General features: G+C 40.6%; 1 protein-coding gene across 2 annotated transcripts in view; it reads right to left on the bottom strand.

Moving 5' to 3' along the window:
* ZNF292 (zinc finger protein 292) overlaps window positions 1–11,051 on the bottom strand; it is a 37,087-nt gene extending 26,036 nt beyond the window's left edge. Inside the window, exon 1 of one of the 2 annotated variants that reach the window (XM_072408616.1) lies at window positions 9,046–11,051. Coding sequence is in view for 1 of the 2 variants with exons in the window: in XM_072408615.1 (XP_072264716.1) it covers window positions 3,112–3,288 (177 nt within the window). In the remaining variant the exon portion in view is untranslated. Of the gene's footprint in view, window positions 1–3,111; window positions 3,345–9,045 lie in introns of those variants that run through there. The other variant, XM_072408615.1, reaches the window with a different exon arrangement.
* Between the last annotated feature and the right edge of the window lie 4,486 nt (window positions 11,052–15,537).

The following is a 15,537-nucleotide window of genomic DNA, read 5'->3' as shown; positions in this document are numbered from 1 at the left end:
AACGATAAAAATTGGAAGTGTGTACGCAGCTTAAGAATGCAGCACAGAGACCATAAATTGTTATAGGAGCTCAGGATTCAAAAGGTATATTTGTTGAGATTGCTTAGTAGAGTGTCCTTCTGCCTTATCTGCCAGATAACCTAGAAAACCTCCATGCATCTGGGTATGGGGGAAGCATAAGAAAGCCTCCCCACTTACCAGGATATTGTACTTAAGCCTAGTGTTGGTCAATTGTGACTCCTCGTTCAGTTTAGCAACATAACTCAACCCAATGTTTGGGTTGATTTGGTGGCCTAATTCCAATCCCATTGAAGCCAGTGACAGGTAGAGAGTACAGCTCAGCCAATACAGCCGTCATCTTTCCCCGGCTGCATTGGCTAAGCCATATGCTATACGTGTCAATGATGGGTACAGTGTATGACCCCAGGGGCCGCAGCTGTTTTAGAATAACTGTAATTTAAAGAAAAAAAGTGCATGGCTAAAGCAGGCAACCATTGTGTGGCTAATATATGTATATAGCAAAGTGCCTGTTACTACTGTCTGTACAGTGCCCGCTCAGTATACATCCTTTGGCACTGTTAGGGGTCAGCAGTATTTTCCAAACAACAACATATTACCCACATTTGTTTCGGGTTGGTCCGTCATTGGCAAGTATACAGTATGGCTCAATCACTCCAGCCAGCACACAATGAGAGACCCAGCCTACAACCGACCTGGCCATGCCTCAGGCACAGAATCCAATTGCCTAATTTGACACAGGCCCAATGCCCAGCACCAAGCCAAATAGCCAGTCACCAACCAATACACCTATCTTAGGGAGAGAGGGCCACTGACACCATGTACGCTTCAATGCAGCACCAATACAAGGTATAGGCTTAAAGAAGAACTATAGTTCCACAATTAAAAATTGCAACCAGGCAGGATTTTTACTACAGCAGGGACAGACAATGTGCCTTCTGCAATCAAACATACCTATCCACCTGATCACAATCTTTTCGTGCACCTCAAGTGTAGGATGCTAGGACTGCATGTGCAGGGTTATAAGTCATTCCTGACCTTAAATCCGACACCAGACCAAATAAAGATGGTGGAGCAAAGACAGGTGAGTGTAAAGGAAAATATGTGATCAGGCAGGTAAGTTTATTTTATTGCAGAAGGGGCACCAAATATCCCTTCTGCAATAAAGGATCTGGGTGATTTGATTTTTTTTAAGCTTTATTTCCTTAATAATGTTGTGGTGAAAGTCAATGGGAAAAATACTTTCACTTTGTCCTCAATGAGCAAGGAGAAAGATTAGCACAGGGATGAGGCCCTATAACTAGATTTCCCCAAATAGAGAATTTTACCAAAACCTCTCAACAGCCACAAAGCTGTAAAATGACTATGTATATACAGGACTGGGACACTATGGCCTGGACATATGGGAAAAACAATATTTTACTGTGGTATTAGTTAGGGGTTTCCTGGCCTCATATTGCTTACTATACAAATCTAATACAAGTAGGAGAGGAAGGCATCTCCTCCTCCTGTGTCACTGGCTGTCATTTGCTACCCCTATTTAATGTACAGCGCTACATATTATTTTGGTGCTATATAAATCCTGTTTGATATTAATAATAATAAAGTATACACCTTGCCAAAAAACAATAAACTATAACAGGGGGGCTGCACTTGTGACCTGTAAGCTACAAGATACAAAGGCATCAATGATGACAAAATCAACCTGCAAAAAAATGTCAAACACATGAGAGCTTTAAAGAAAGCTATCATCGCTGCATAGCACCTGTACACTGGTAAGTACGTGCCAATACGGGCAAGAGTTAGATTGTAAGCTCTTTTGGGCAGTCCTCTCCTTCTCCTGTGTCGTTGCACCTGTCAGTCACCCACAACCCCTATTTAATGTAGGGCGCTGTGTAATATGTCGGCACTATACACAGTTTATTACATTATACAATGTACTGTGCATACTTGCCGATTATGGCAGAAGCTCACCACCAAGTACAGTTCTGCTTTCATTTTAATGATTATTATTATTATTATTAAACAGGATTTATATAGCGCCAACATATTACGCAGCGCTGTACATTAAATATTATCTTCAATCTTGAAGCGTTTACAGAAACACCGGGCTGTCCTTCCTAGTTTAGGCACTTCCTGGTGTAGGGTAATGCTTGTTCCCCAATTGTGCTTCCAACACCCTAGATTCTAATGGTGACAGCAAGTGCCGGGCCCGCTGTTAGCACCATCAGGACGCCTTTAATGTTACCCGGCCACCATTTGGGTTCCACCTGAGACAGGAAGTCACAATGGGAGTCATGGCAACCATGATGGCCAAAATATTACACAGGAGAAAAATCATCACATCTTCTGCATGAAAGAGCCGTACAGAAGGAAGGATGGGGGTAATAGATAAAGGAAGGACGGGGGTAATAGATAAACGGAAGAATGGGGGGTAATAGATAAAAGAAGGACGGGGTAATAGGTAAAAAGAAGGATATGGGGGGGGGGGGGTAATAGAAAAACAGAAGGATGGGGGTAATAGAAAAACCCCTTGGAGGTTATGTTACAGGAACAACTAAATGAAAGAGAAAGGAGGGGGCGTGAGCAATCCCCCCTGACAATACAAGCCCTGTGAGGTTCTGACATGGCCCTCGGTAGGCGGAAGCCTCCCCCATCCATTCCCAATCAATGAGATCTCGGTACAATAACATGGAGCGGCAATAAAGCAATGCCTGGCTGCAGACAGAAGGCGGGCGGGCGGCTGCAGATCAGAGCAGGAGGGGCGGGGAGATGTATGGAGAATGTTGTCTGTGTCACACACAGGGAGACTGGGGCCAGGCAGGTCATGCAGCCGACAATGGTCAGCCCGGGGAAATGCCGGCCTGGTCAGAAATTCCCCGCACGCACACACACACAGGGTGAGCCCCGGGGCTGCAGTAAGGAGTGCAGGAAGGTGACAGGCCTCTCTACATATATAAACACACAAAGGAGCCAATGATCCCGCCCAGTGCACCCTCCACCATTACACCGACACCACTCTGCACCGTGATGGCGCTCGGGCCTTGCCCCGTGCTTACCGCTCCCCCCGTCACCTCAGCGAGCCCTCCTCACCTGACAGAAGCGCTGGCAATATTCGCTCGCAGCTTGCACGGCCTCGTCCTCTCCTCCGCCGGCTCCTGACACCCGCAGCTGGCTCTCCAGCTCCTGCAACCTCTCTTCCAAACGGGGCATTTCGGCGGCAAGGTCCGGGCAGGAGCCGTTCTCCGGCTCGGCCTCCCCGTCCGCCATCTTCACACCCCGCTCGGTCTCGTACACACAAACTCTCTCTCTCTCACACCGCCGCTCAGCGTCACTATCCACAATGCCACGTTCCGACGTTGTAGCGTGCACGTCAAGATGGGGAGGGTCACGCTGAGTGGCTGCTGCTCACCGGCACAATACACGCGCAGTGCCGGCCCGAGCTGCCATGGACACAGCGCGCTCTGCCTGCTCACCACAGGAAGCTGAGGGGCACCGAGCAGCCTGGCCCACCACCACCACCATATTAATAATAAAGCTTCTACGTCAACATATTCGCCATTACATGTGTATAAAGGGAAAATAAAGCATTGCTCAAAGCAAGATTTACACATCATGTTACACACAAAACACTTATTTGTGCGTTTTTATACTAATATACCTCAGCATTTATTCACTACAGGTTCAGTTTTAACCTCATACACCAGAACAGTACAATGAGGTAAACAAAGAATTCAACTTAACAAGGAGTGAGTGGGCCCCATGTTGTATGATGATCTCCATAGCAGGACGCCTCTGGTTTACTTTCCATAGTCTGCCGTTATGACAGGTCAATACAGGCCATACAAACATAGGTGCCCTTTTCAGAACCATGGTGCTCTTAGGTTACCCTGGTAACAACAAGTACCGCTCACTGCAGCCAGCTGTCACATGTGGAAACGCTTTAGTTTTTGAACCAGCAGTGCTGTGCGAGTCCTCATGTTGTACAAAACCACGCAAGCAAGGTATAAACCTGCCTTACCTCCCTGGCGGTAATGTCGAGTGTGGCTCGGGGTGATTTATCCTTACCAAAAGCGGTAACACTGAGCCACCCTTGGGGTGGAATAGCCAGGGAGTTTAAAAAGCTTACCTGGTGCCTGTGGTGTCCTCCAGTGATACCCAGCATCTTCTTTCCCTGGTGATGCCCGGCCGGCATCTGCGTCCCTGCCTTGTGAACATTGGGGAGACAAGGCCAAGGAAAGCAGATAGAACTGTGCGGCTGGGAGGTGGGAAATTTAAAATACGAAGTCATTGTAAATGTACCGCTTTTACATTTAAAAATACTTAATATGCATACCGCCAGGGAGGTTAAGGATCTGAGGGACTTTGACAAAGGGTCAATACATGGGCTCAGTGACCTGCATTTTAGCAATGGGCTTCCAGGTTTCAATCCTAATTATGATACTGCCTACATGAAATTTGAATGTTCTCCCCATGTTTGCATTGGTTTGCACACATTTTAAAAATATATAGATACAAAAATTGTTTTCCCTCAAAATGTGCCTTTTAGGTTATGATAATTACTATAGGAAGAACATCAGTTTGTGAGGGAAGGTTAGTGACACGACTATAGACTCCATCGAGATATATAATGCTATATAAATACATAAAATAAATACTAAACTACAAAATATTTTTTGACTTTTGTTATGTTTTTTTCCCTAATTATAACCTAGAAAGTAAAAATATTGTCTCTAAATTAAATTAATGCCCTGTATGTCCCCTAAAATAAATATATATCATTAAAGCGGAAAGGTAAAAGGGGTGTGGTCTCCAAAATAAAGAAAATGCACAGGGTCATGAAAGGGATGTACAGAGGGAGGCTCTGAGACCATAGTGGGTAAACATGACAAAGTATTCCCAGAGCATTAAACGGTCATATAAAGAGAAGCATAGCAACAGGAGTGTAACTAGAAATCCAAATGTAACCCCCCCCTTCTGCCATGCTGTGCCCTCTTACTGCCAGCACCCAACATTGCAGGCTACAGTCCTCACATCTTCTCTTCCATACTAAACATGCTCAATTATTTTTTAACTGCGTCTCTCAAGAATTCTATCGATGAGTTATTTCCACTTGAGTTCCTGTGTTTGCACATCTGCTGTGACCATTCTCTCGGTTCAAACTGTACACCTTTATATTATTACAACACCATACAGGGGAATATAACAGGAGCAGCTGGTACACACAAAGAAACTCTAATATCACCCAGGTGAACAAGAGCAGAGTCAGGGATAATGAGAGGGATCAGACTTCTGGAACATCTAATACATAACAAGAACTGATTCAGTCTACCAGGCTCCATCAGTAGCTAACATGGGTCTAGAATTGCTGCAATTTAGTCCGCTTTTAAAAAAAAATATTAATGTAACTATTCCATAAATATATGTTCAGCCTTATGGATTATAACCCCCTGAGGTCAGTTGATTAAATACACTTAACTGGCTCACCTTCATTGTGAACAAAATGTGTAAATGTCTTGGTTGTCTAGTCTAGGCTAAATTTTCTAAACAAAAGTGTATTAGAAATGTATTGCTACATTGTGAAAAGCACACAGGGCCACTTTATTTGATAATCAGGTTAAAAAACAATCTACATAATACACAATTTATTGCTATCATTTGTAACGAAGTGCTGAAAGGCATCCCAATTTTGCATCAAGCTTGGTATTTAAGAAATTTAGAATAGTTGGACATTATGGATCCCCTGACACAAAATCTCTAATGTTAATGGGAAAAATAGTATGATTACATTGCATTTCCTATTTGTCCTCTATAGAAACACAAATAATTTTAGTGCTCAAAATATATTTGCATATACAGTTGTCAAACACAAGTTTAATATGTAATAGAAGAAATCTTGGGTGATTCAGGCTAATAGCTATGGTATAACTACAAAAACCAAAATAAGTGTTCTTATGCAGTGTTGAATGTTTTATCAATTTGGTTCTCCAGTCAGAATACTGCAGTCTTGTTTAGAAGAAATGATGTAAACAGCAAAGATCCTAGAATTAAAATTTTTTGTCAGGACTGCTAAAAGTAACAAATTCAGTCACTTAATATGAACCTGTAAGTGTTGAGACATTGCCACTGCATGTGAAGATATCCCCCTGACACTGCTTTCAGTGCCTGGCTTGTCACTGACCAGGATGGAGTCACTTTGGAAACAAAGTTTATTCAAGTAGCTGAATGGCTTCCAGCACTTACAAAATTGCACAAATACTTTCACTTTCACTTCCTTTATCTCTCCTTTCTCTGTTGACTGGAAGTATCTGGTATCTATGAGCAGCCCAATGAACAGAATAAAGCTGCGTACACACTTCCAATTTTTGTCCTTGGAAAGGATCTTTCACGATCCTTTCCAACGACAAGGGAGTGCACGATGCATGAACGGTGCTGTACATACAGCACCCTTCATGCTCTATGGAGAGGGGAGGGGGAGAGCGACGGAGCGGCACCCTGCTGCGCGCTCTCCCCTTCCCTTTCATTAGGATCGGCTGTCGTCCATCGTCCGTGGATCCGGCAGGTCGGTCGTCCGGACGATGGACGACACCGACTGTACACACGGCAGATTTTCGCCCGATAATTGGCCGATGCCGATTATCGGGCGATAAAAATCTGACGTGTGTACGTAGCTTAAAAGTACTTCCAACTATTTGGATAAGAAGGATGATTTGCAGTTTAAGTTTTGAAAGCTGCTATCATGGGATTGCTATAGAGTCATGAAAGGGAGTAGTGAAGAGTCAATGCATGGACAATGATATTGTGCAAGCACTACAAATAAATTCATCTTTTTTTTAAGATACACTCTTGTAAATGCTTACATTAAAGAAGAGTGACAACCAAAGTGCAACATTTAGTTCATTAGTTTGACTTTGCAGTGATTGTACATATGTAATACGCCTATCTAAATAGCATTCCAAACTTTGTACATTCCAGTCAACAAAGAACAAACATTGAGCTTCCAAATCTGATCTGAAAACATTTATATCAGAAATGTAACTCAATTCACCCTAACCTACATATAATCCACCGCATCCAGGCATCATGCAACAAGTTCAAACTATGTATGGTGCAGTAGTGTACTGTACTCTGAATCTCAGGTAGTGTGTAGTACTCAGTCATCAGGCATTGTATGGTAAGCAATGCTTGATGTTCTCACTATGAGCCTGATTTTTTAATGCTCTCCAAGACTAGAGAAGAAAGACTGTCAAGGGTGAACCTGAGTGATCCAGCAGACCTGGAATAGATTGGGTCCATGAATTAAAACAATTGACAATAATAGGAATATTGACAAAAGCAGGAAATAGGAAAAAGAATAATAGGAAATAGGAATAATAGGAAATAATAGGAAATTTAGAATAAGAAATCCATTCCAGCTTTGCTGGATCACCCAGGTTCTTCCATGATAAGTTTATCTTCTCTAGTCATGGGGAGCTTTAAGAAAACATGCCGTATATGTGGTGCAGTGCATTGCTATAACTCATTGCTGTACACATTTCTATCCATTTTTGCTTTCTATCCATTTCATTGTAATAAATAGTGTTAGTATCACAATGAAAAGCAACACAAGCGGCTGTGCAATATAATTGTTAGCCAGTACTGAATTACCCCAAAGTCCTGATTATCATTAAGGCAAATTTGAACAATTGAATTTTTTTTCTGTAGGCATTTGAAGAAAGTGTGGTTGATGTATGGTTTTCCAGAAGCTTCCAGAAATGTTTGAAAGTCTTCTGAAGGACAGCAGATGATCCATGGAAACATGTGGCAAGAGAAACACAGCTACTTTTTAGAGACTTCAACATACAGATATGAATACATGTCAATACCTCCTCCTCATTGCTCCTGGGCAAATAGGGGTTGAAACTGAGTGCCCGAGGGCAGACAACCACCCATCTGAATGTAGCATAAGGTGTACCTAAACTCACAATTTTCATTTTACATAAAAGGGTAGACACCCTTTTATTTTACCTTTTTATGTAAGGTAAAAATGATGTTTGTTTGTTTTTTTTTTTAAATTGCAACACCCTTCTTTAAAAAAAAACAAAAAAAGGGTGCAGCACTGCCCCCCAGGCGATTGAGAATGAATGAGAGTGCAAAGCTCTTGGGTGCTCCTTATGCGCATGCCCGAACATCTCGGGCATGCACAAAAGGAGACCTTTCATCAAAAACGAAAAAAATTGCCGATCCCACGCATGCGCAGTTGAAATCGGCAAGAACCTGGAAGGAGAGGAGGAGATGGCAGTGCAAAGGCGGATGCCGGGATGACGCGGGACCCGATGGAGGATACCTCCAGACAGATCAACTGCTCTGCGGGATTGAAGGTAAGTGTATTTTTTTTTGTTTTGGGTGAGGTTTGAGTTTATGTCCTCTTTAGGGATCTACCAACACTACTCTCATTTGGAAAAGTAGAACCTGCCCTGCCCTAGAACCTCTCCTAGAAGTGATCTGATAAGAGGGCTAGCTGACAACCAGATGGATCCTAGAACCACTTTGACCTACATCTAGTATAAATGGCCCCTGCTAAAGGGCCCAATTGCAGTTGGGCTGTCTCATCGTCTCTATGAATGGTTTGCCCACAACATTCTAAGTGCAATTGGAGACAAAGTGAAACTATGACAGGACAGCACTCCAAAAAGATAGGTTTATTAAAATGAACACCTGTTATGTATCAAACTTACAAGTCCCTAATGGTAGTGAGTGGGCCATGAAACTAAGTAACATTTATAGACTAAGTAGCCAGGGTCCTAAAGCATTGTTTGTTGCTCTGATATCTTGACATTACAATACTACATGGAATTGTTTTATAATTATAATTAAAACCTTCCTCCCGTCATGCCGACTGTTACATTTCTCTGATCTAGATCTAGACCTGGAACACCATGACATCTACAACAGTCAAAGGCACCTTAATCCAAATTGTCAACAATCCAGGGCTACATGAAACAATTAGAGAATTATTAACAAAGTAGTGAAAAGCGTATTACTCACAAGGGTTCCATTTGCTTTCTTCCTTGTTGCTTCTTGCTTTTTTGCATAGACAGCTGTAAATATGCATGAGAGTCCATGGTGTGACAGAGCTCCTGTTGGTAAGCAGGGAGGGGAGTTTCCTTACATGGGGTAAAGATGACTGGCTGTAACTTTCCCACACAACTGCACAGACAGGTTGATTCCTCTTTCTGGAAATGTAGGCCAACACCATCCAACATTTTTAGGATTTTAAGAAACTTGATAATATATATATGCCATTTATTTTTCTACAGTTGGCTTCTTTTTGGAATTAAGTCTAAAAATAAAGAGGTAAACTCTGACAAAAAGAGTTGGTGACTGCAGTTTTTCACCTTTTTTGATAAAACTAGGACCCTACCTTAGGGGGTAATCTATATTAAAATTGACAAACTCTAACAACTGTCACCTTGGACTGCTCATTACTGCAGAGAAGATGGGACTTCCACAGCATGTATGTACCAAGGAACCAGACACTTTCCAGCATAATTCCATAGGCCAATCTCCAACATAAGTGTTTGCTAAGAACCAAAACCTTAGTGGTTATAAAAAGTATCAAGTAGATGATATCTGTGATGACTTAGGCCATGCAGCTATTTTTAGAAGCATATCCACTATTTCTAGCGTCAAGGACAGCTCTAAACAACGGCGTATTATAAACACTCTTTGCTGAAATTTTGACCACTACATGGCTGGAAATGAAGTACCTAAACAGCAGATCTATCCAGATTGTTTGGTATTAGTGTCTGTTGTTATAGCTGATACAATAATGCCATTAGAAGCATTTAGAAGCGTATTGGTTCTTAGTGTTTAATGAGAAATGCTTTTCACATACAAAGATATACCTGACTAGTATTAGAAATCTGGCTGAATAAACAAGTTTCTATAGCTGATATTAGATTTAGGAATTAAACTGAGGTCTAGAGGGATCCAAATCATCAAGGTATTTCAAACAGCCGTACTTCGTCTTGCTTTCGGCCTGCTTTGGAATATGGCATGTGTTTGATCCAGGACAAACCCAATATGCTTCATTTTTTGTTTTCTATAAGGTTTTACCAAACTCACAACTAAACTGCAAAATCAATTCTGTGGTTTGGAATGTAGACGTCTCCCTTTAGGTCTATCGTGCTTAAGCCAGGCCCAAAGATGCCATGTGCTGTATATCCATGCACAGTGTGGTTCAGCATTTTATGTCTCCTCACAGCCAATTTCCTTTCACATAAACAGATGTAGAGAACCAGGCAGCGTATTCTTCTTTATTAGAAACACCACCAGTATTGTGACACAGGCGGTGCAAAAAAACAGGCTTCATAGCTGTATTTGTTGTTTGTCTTTATATTGTATTCCATTGGTTCTTTCTTGGAACTACGAACACTTAGCCCACAGAAGTACTTGTGCTGGTCCAATATTTTTCAATTTTTTGGTATAACATATAATATCCTTTTATATTTGCGAATTTGATTTCCAAGCCAAAGCAATGGAATCCTCCAGAGTTGTCCCATGATGGCGTCATTGAGAGGTTAATAGATGGCCATTTATTGCTGGATGCATGTAAAATATGCATACTTTTCCCTCCTCTCCATTTACTTCCTAGGAGCAGGCATGAGACGTATGAAGCATGCTGGTCTCTCCTCTTCTGTTTCCTGATCTCCTGATACTGTGTCAGAGGAAGGTGGGGCCACACATTTCTGGTCTCCAGTTCTTTCCATTCCACAAAGAAAGGGAATGATGACCTGTACAGCAGCAGAAAGGGGTACATGGGCAAACAGCAAGAATAGAAGGACTGAGGAAAAGGCAGAAATGTTGCAGTAAAAGAGTAAATGAGGTTGCAATGGCTAAAAATGGTGAATAACATCACTTGCATGTTACAGTGCTATTTATCCATGAGCTAGCATTGCAGCACCCAGAAAATGGCTAGAAGGTGAAAACACTGTTTGCAAGTGAGTTATTTTTAGGCTGGAGAGCAGAGACGTTGGACTGCAGAGTAGGCAGAGAAGGAGCAATGAAGTGAAAGAGCTGAGCTGGAAGGGGAGGAGTGGCTTTACTGTAGAGAAGGAGGAACACAAAGGAGGGGCTGCACTACAAAATGGACAAACACATGTGACTGCCTGGTGCAGAAGATAAATACTGGCCCAAATAGATAAGATCATTGATTTTGTTTAGTTGCCCAACATTGAAACAGTCTTGTTTACAAATGAGACAACACCAAATAGCTGCATGGGTAAAATGCTCATCCATCAGCCATCCATTCATCAACTGCCAACATTACAACAGGCCATAAGTGGAATTTTGTAAATTTGTTATAAAATGTAGTTGATCACATGGATTTCTACACTTTAAGATGTAATGTCTTACACTATTTCAATCGTATTTGTTTTGATTTGCTGCCATTTCACTTTAGATGCAGGCCGTAACCAGTTACTTGGTTTATTTTATTGTGCTATTGGTTATAGATCCACAGTGAAAGCAGATGATTGTACTGTATGGTTGTGAAGCATTTTAGTACATTATGTACTTTGCATGTCCCCTTGTTATACGTACAAATATTTTAAATCAGTTGGGCTTGCATTGGATACATAATTGGAAAGTACATGTAGATCTTGGTTATGTCTTTTACTGTTTATGCAGTTTGTGTTCTATAGCAGTTATATTGATCACATTCTAGTGTAACATGTTAAAAACTCAAAGCACTTTGGCTGTTGAAGGGTTGCTGCCATTATTTCTTTTTTTTTTTTACCAATGGCCACGAATGCATTTGATTTGTCGAAGACATGAGATCTGTTTACAGGAATGGATCACTCACAGTGCAGACCAGCAGCTTGTGTGATTTCTGCAGCAGTTGCTGTTCTGCAGCATTTACACAAACTGTTCTTTTACCTACATGACAGCAGTGTTCAGAAGAGCTAAAACTCTGCTCTAGTGACATGCACGAGCGAAGAGTAAAGACTCCTCCCTGTAACTCCTCCAGTCAATTCACATGTCTTAGCATTTACTTGCAAACATTTCTTTTTGTGGCATAGAACAGCAGAGCAACAGTGTCACTGAGGTCATTAATGGCTATGATATTCCCCCAAATTAATATTTAACAGATAATCATGATTAACGAAGTGTATACAAGGGAAAATATATATGACAACTAAAATCCTACCCTGTGTACACCCTCAATAAAATAACCAATGCAGCTTTAGTGTGAGTCATTATTTCTGATGTTATGTCTATTGTTTTTTTTCATAGAAGATTTGTAGATTAGAAGCCTGTTCATACAATATATAATATTATATACTTTGATGCATATCTATCAATAAAGGAAGCCTGTGAAACATGAAGGGAGATATATAGCAGCTTCAATTGCTGACAACCTTCCCAATGTAGTTGTCTGGCTAATGGCTTCATTGTCTTCCTAAATTACGTACACACACTCAATAACTTTTGATGACAACAATGATTTCCAGTGAGAGTGGAATCAATCAGAACTGTACAGACAGAGCTGTCCTGTTGATGTAGAGGAGTGGAAGCATACTGCATGGAGTGTACATGTTCTTCCTGTGTTTTTATGGGTTTCCTCCAAGTACTATGTTTTCCTCCCACATTCCAAAACCATGCAGTTAGGTTGGTTGGCTTCCACTCAAATCGAGCTTAGACTGTGGTAATGACATGTGACTATGGTAGGGACATTGTGAGCCGCTTTGAGGGATCACTATGTACTTTGTAAGGCACTGTGTAATATGTCGGCACTATATAAATACTGGTTAATAATAATTTTCCCTAGTGGAAAACAGCCATCATTAGCTGTCGATCGTTATCGATCCAAGTATGACAAATATCTAAACGACACCGGGAAGCAACTGTACTAATGCTACATATATATCACCCAAGGCAATCATAAACAATTATTTATGGCAACAAAAATTTGGTAAATATACAAGGCTTGAGTAACTGACCTAGAAAATGTATGAAATCAGTGAGGTTAGTATGACAACCTACTAGCTAGCATTTTCAGGAGACGTAAGCAATGTCAGTTTCCGTGGATTTACTTTCCTTTAGGTACTATTACCTTGATCCAAGCAATCACCTCTTTCCTTTCTCAGTTGTATACTTTCTGGAACTGCACAACCACAGCCTGCAGGATTCTAAAGGCATCACGCCAAAACGTTTCATTCCCTGCATAGCAGTCCCTATAGACTTATATTAGGCATTCTGCCTCGTGCGATTGCCCAAAACTCAAAATAGCCTTACTAGAATAGACTTACTAGAATATCTTTTTCAATCTTTTTAGCATGAGGGAATCCCTTAAATAACTTTCAGGTCTTCAGGGAATCCCTTCTATAAATATTTTATCCACCACCCACAGTACATTAGAGTGATGGTCAGCACTGGAAGAATGCCTTCTACATTGCTAGCCAGTGGGAAGAATGGCAACCTTACAGATAGATCATTGGTATTTGTTAAACTGATCTGAGAGTGAAAAGCTCCCTTGTTATTCGTTAAAAAAAAAACATTTTTACTGATTTGATTACTTTAAGAGAGATTTCCCCTTCTTTTCCTAGAAAGAACCTCTCTTCAACACAGTCTCTGGCTGCTGGAAAGTCTTACAGGAATTCCTATCCTTCCCTGGTCTATGCAAACCTACTTGGGTAGCGATACACTTTAACCCCTTTCCTGCCAGATCCTTTTTTTTCATACACATGTGAGGCCAAAGAATAAACCAAGAGCAAAACAACAATAAAACATGATAGTTGTATCTCTTGTCATTTATTATGTAGCACAATATTTGCACATCTGTTTATCATATCTATACTTTCAGTAAAGTATCAATTCAGATTTACCTTGTGCACTAACCTCACTAAATATTCTGTAAAATGAGATAACTGAGTCTAATATGGTTTTAGTAATTACCAAAAATGTCACAAGCTAAAATTGCATGTGGCTGTAAAAAAATACATCAGACAACAAAACTAAAAACTTTTAACATAAAACACTTTTAAAACATCTATGGTCTATAAATTTAGAGTTAACAATGTCAGTCCTGTATAAAAGTGATTGGGTGGATGCAAGCCTTCACTTTGATAGCCCAAATGCTCAAAAAGGAAACAAACTCACAGCTGTTAGTGCATACTGCTACAAAATACAGTATACTATACCAGCAGTATAGGGGGTAAGGGTCTACTATACCTTTGTTATCACTTCACCTTCTTTCCCCCTGTTCATCCCATCCACCTGTTGTTTAGTTGGTGGATGTTTTTTAGCAGCATATTATGTCCACTAATCTCCCTCATCAGAAGAGCTATACCCACCTCCAGCAATGGCATTATACAATTAGTTGAAGCTAACAGTACTCACAATGTTTTAACCCACCAGCTAACAAGTGGGTAGGATTAAAAGAAGTGGAGCCAATTGATTGAAACTCAAACATCTGAAAACTCAAAAAGGCCTTCTGAGGGATATACAAGTCTTTGTGATAGTTAGAATAAAACTTCAGTCACAGCCCAATATACCCTAGGTATGGGGTGCCCACACTTTTTTTGGCTTGGGAGCTACTTTTAAAATGACAAAGTCAAAATGATCTACCAACAATAAAAACTTGGACTTAATAACTGTGCGCGGTAGAGTTTATTTTGAAAGGCAGGGCTCCGCAATCTACTCGTGTTGCCTTTGCTTTCTACTGGTAGATCGCGATCCACCTGTTGCACACCTCTGCCCTAGGTTATTTGCAGCAGACTGATGAACTTTATCCATATTTTACCTTTTTCCTATTTTGGGACATTACCTCATTATCTTTCAGTGACTTTTTCTGGATCCACAGTGTATATTGGCTTCCTGAGGTACTCCCCCTTTTCCTTTGATCATTCCTGTTAGTTTTTGAATAGTTTTTAGTATTTTGTATTCTGTGCTGTATTATTTTAAAGAATTTTATTCATACGATTTATGTACTCTAGTTTAAATGTTCTTTTTAAATGTTCTTTTTCATGTCTACCCTTTCACTTGAAAAACCAATAAAAATGTATTGAAACAAAAAACTCAATAAGAAAAATCTTAAAATAATCTACGATGTAGACATTATAAGAAAATATTGAGCACTAACTTGCAATAAAACTTATCTGCACTGGGCTTTCTCTTTTTCCTGCACAAATAGTTGAGGAGGCCATCCTACTGCTACACATCAAAGAAGAAAACTGAAAGTATGGAAAGCTTGCAAAGAAGACTAGAGCTCTACCTGCTGGCATGAAAAGAGACAGCAGAGCTTTAAAATCCAACATTATTTACATAATACGTTTTTATTTTTCTTATGCATTTTGTTCATGTAATTGTCCAGTCCATAATAAATGTAAAAACTCACTATGCATTCATACACTGGAATTAAACACTGGCAATTGTATGAGAGCACTAATACCCGGCTTATTCTCAGTACTTGGTAAAGTGTAAATATACAGCTGAAATCTGTTGGATAAGTACAAAAAAATATTTGCTGATCTTGCC

The sequence above is a fragment of the Pyxicephalus adspersus genome, chromosome 4 (genome assembly GCF_032062135.1).
Source record: "Pyxicephalus adspersus chromosome 4, UCB_Pads_2.0, whole genome shotgun sequence".
NCBI lineage: Eukaryota > Metazoa > Chordata > Amphibia > Anura > Pyxicephalidae > Pyxicephalus > Pyxicephalus adspersus.
The sequence above is the reverse complement of the archived record's forward strand: the minus strand, read 5'-3'. Positions and strand labels throughout refer to the sequence as shown.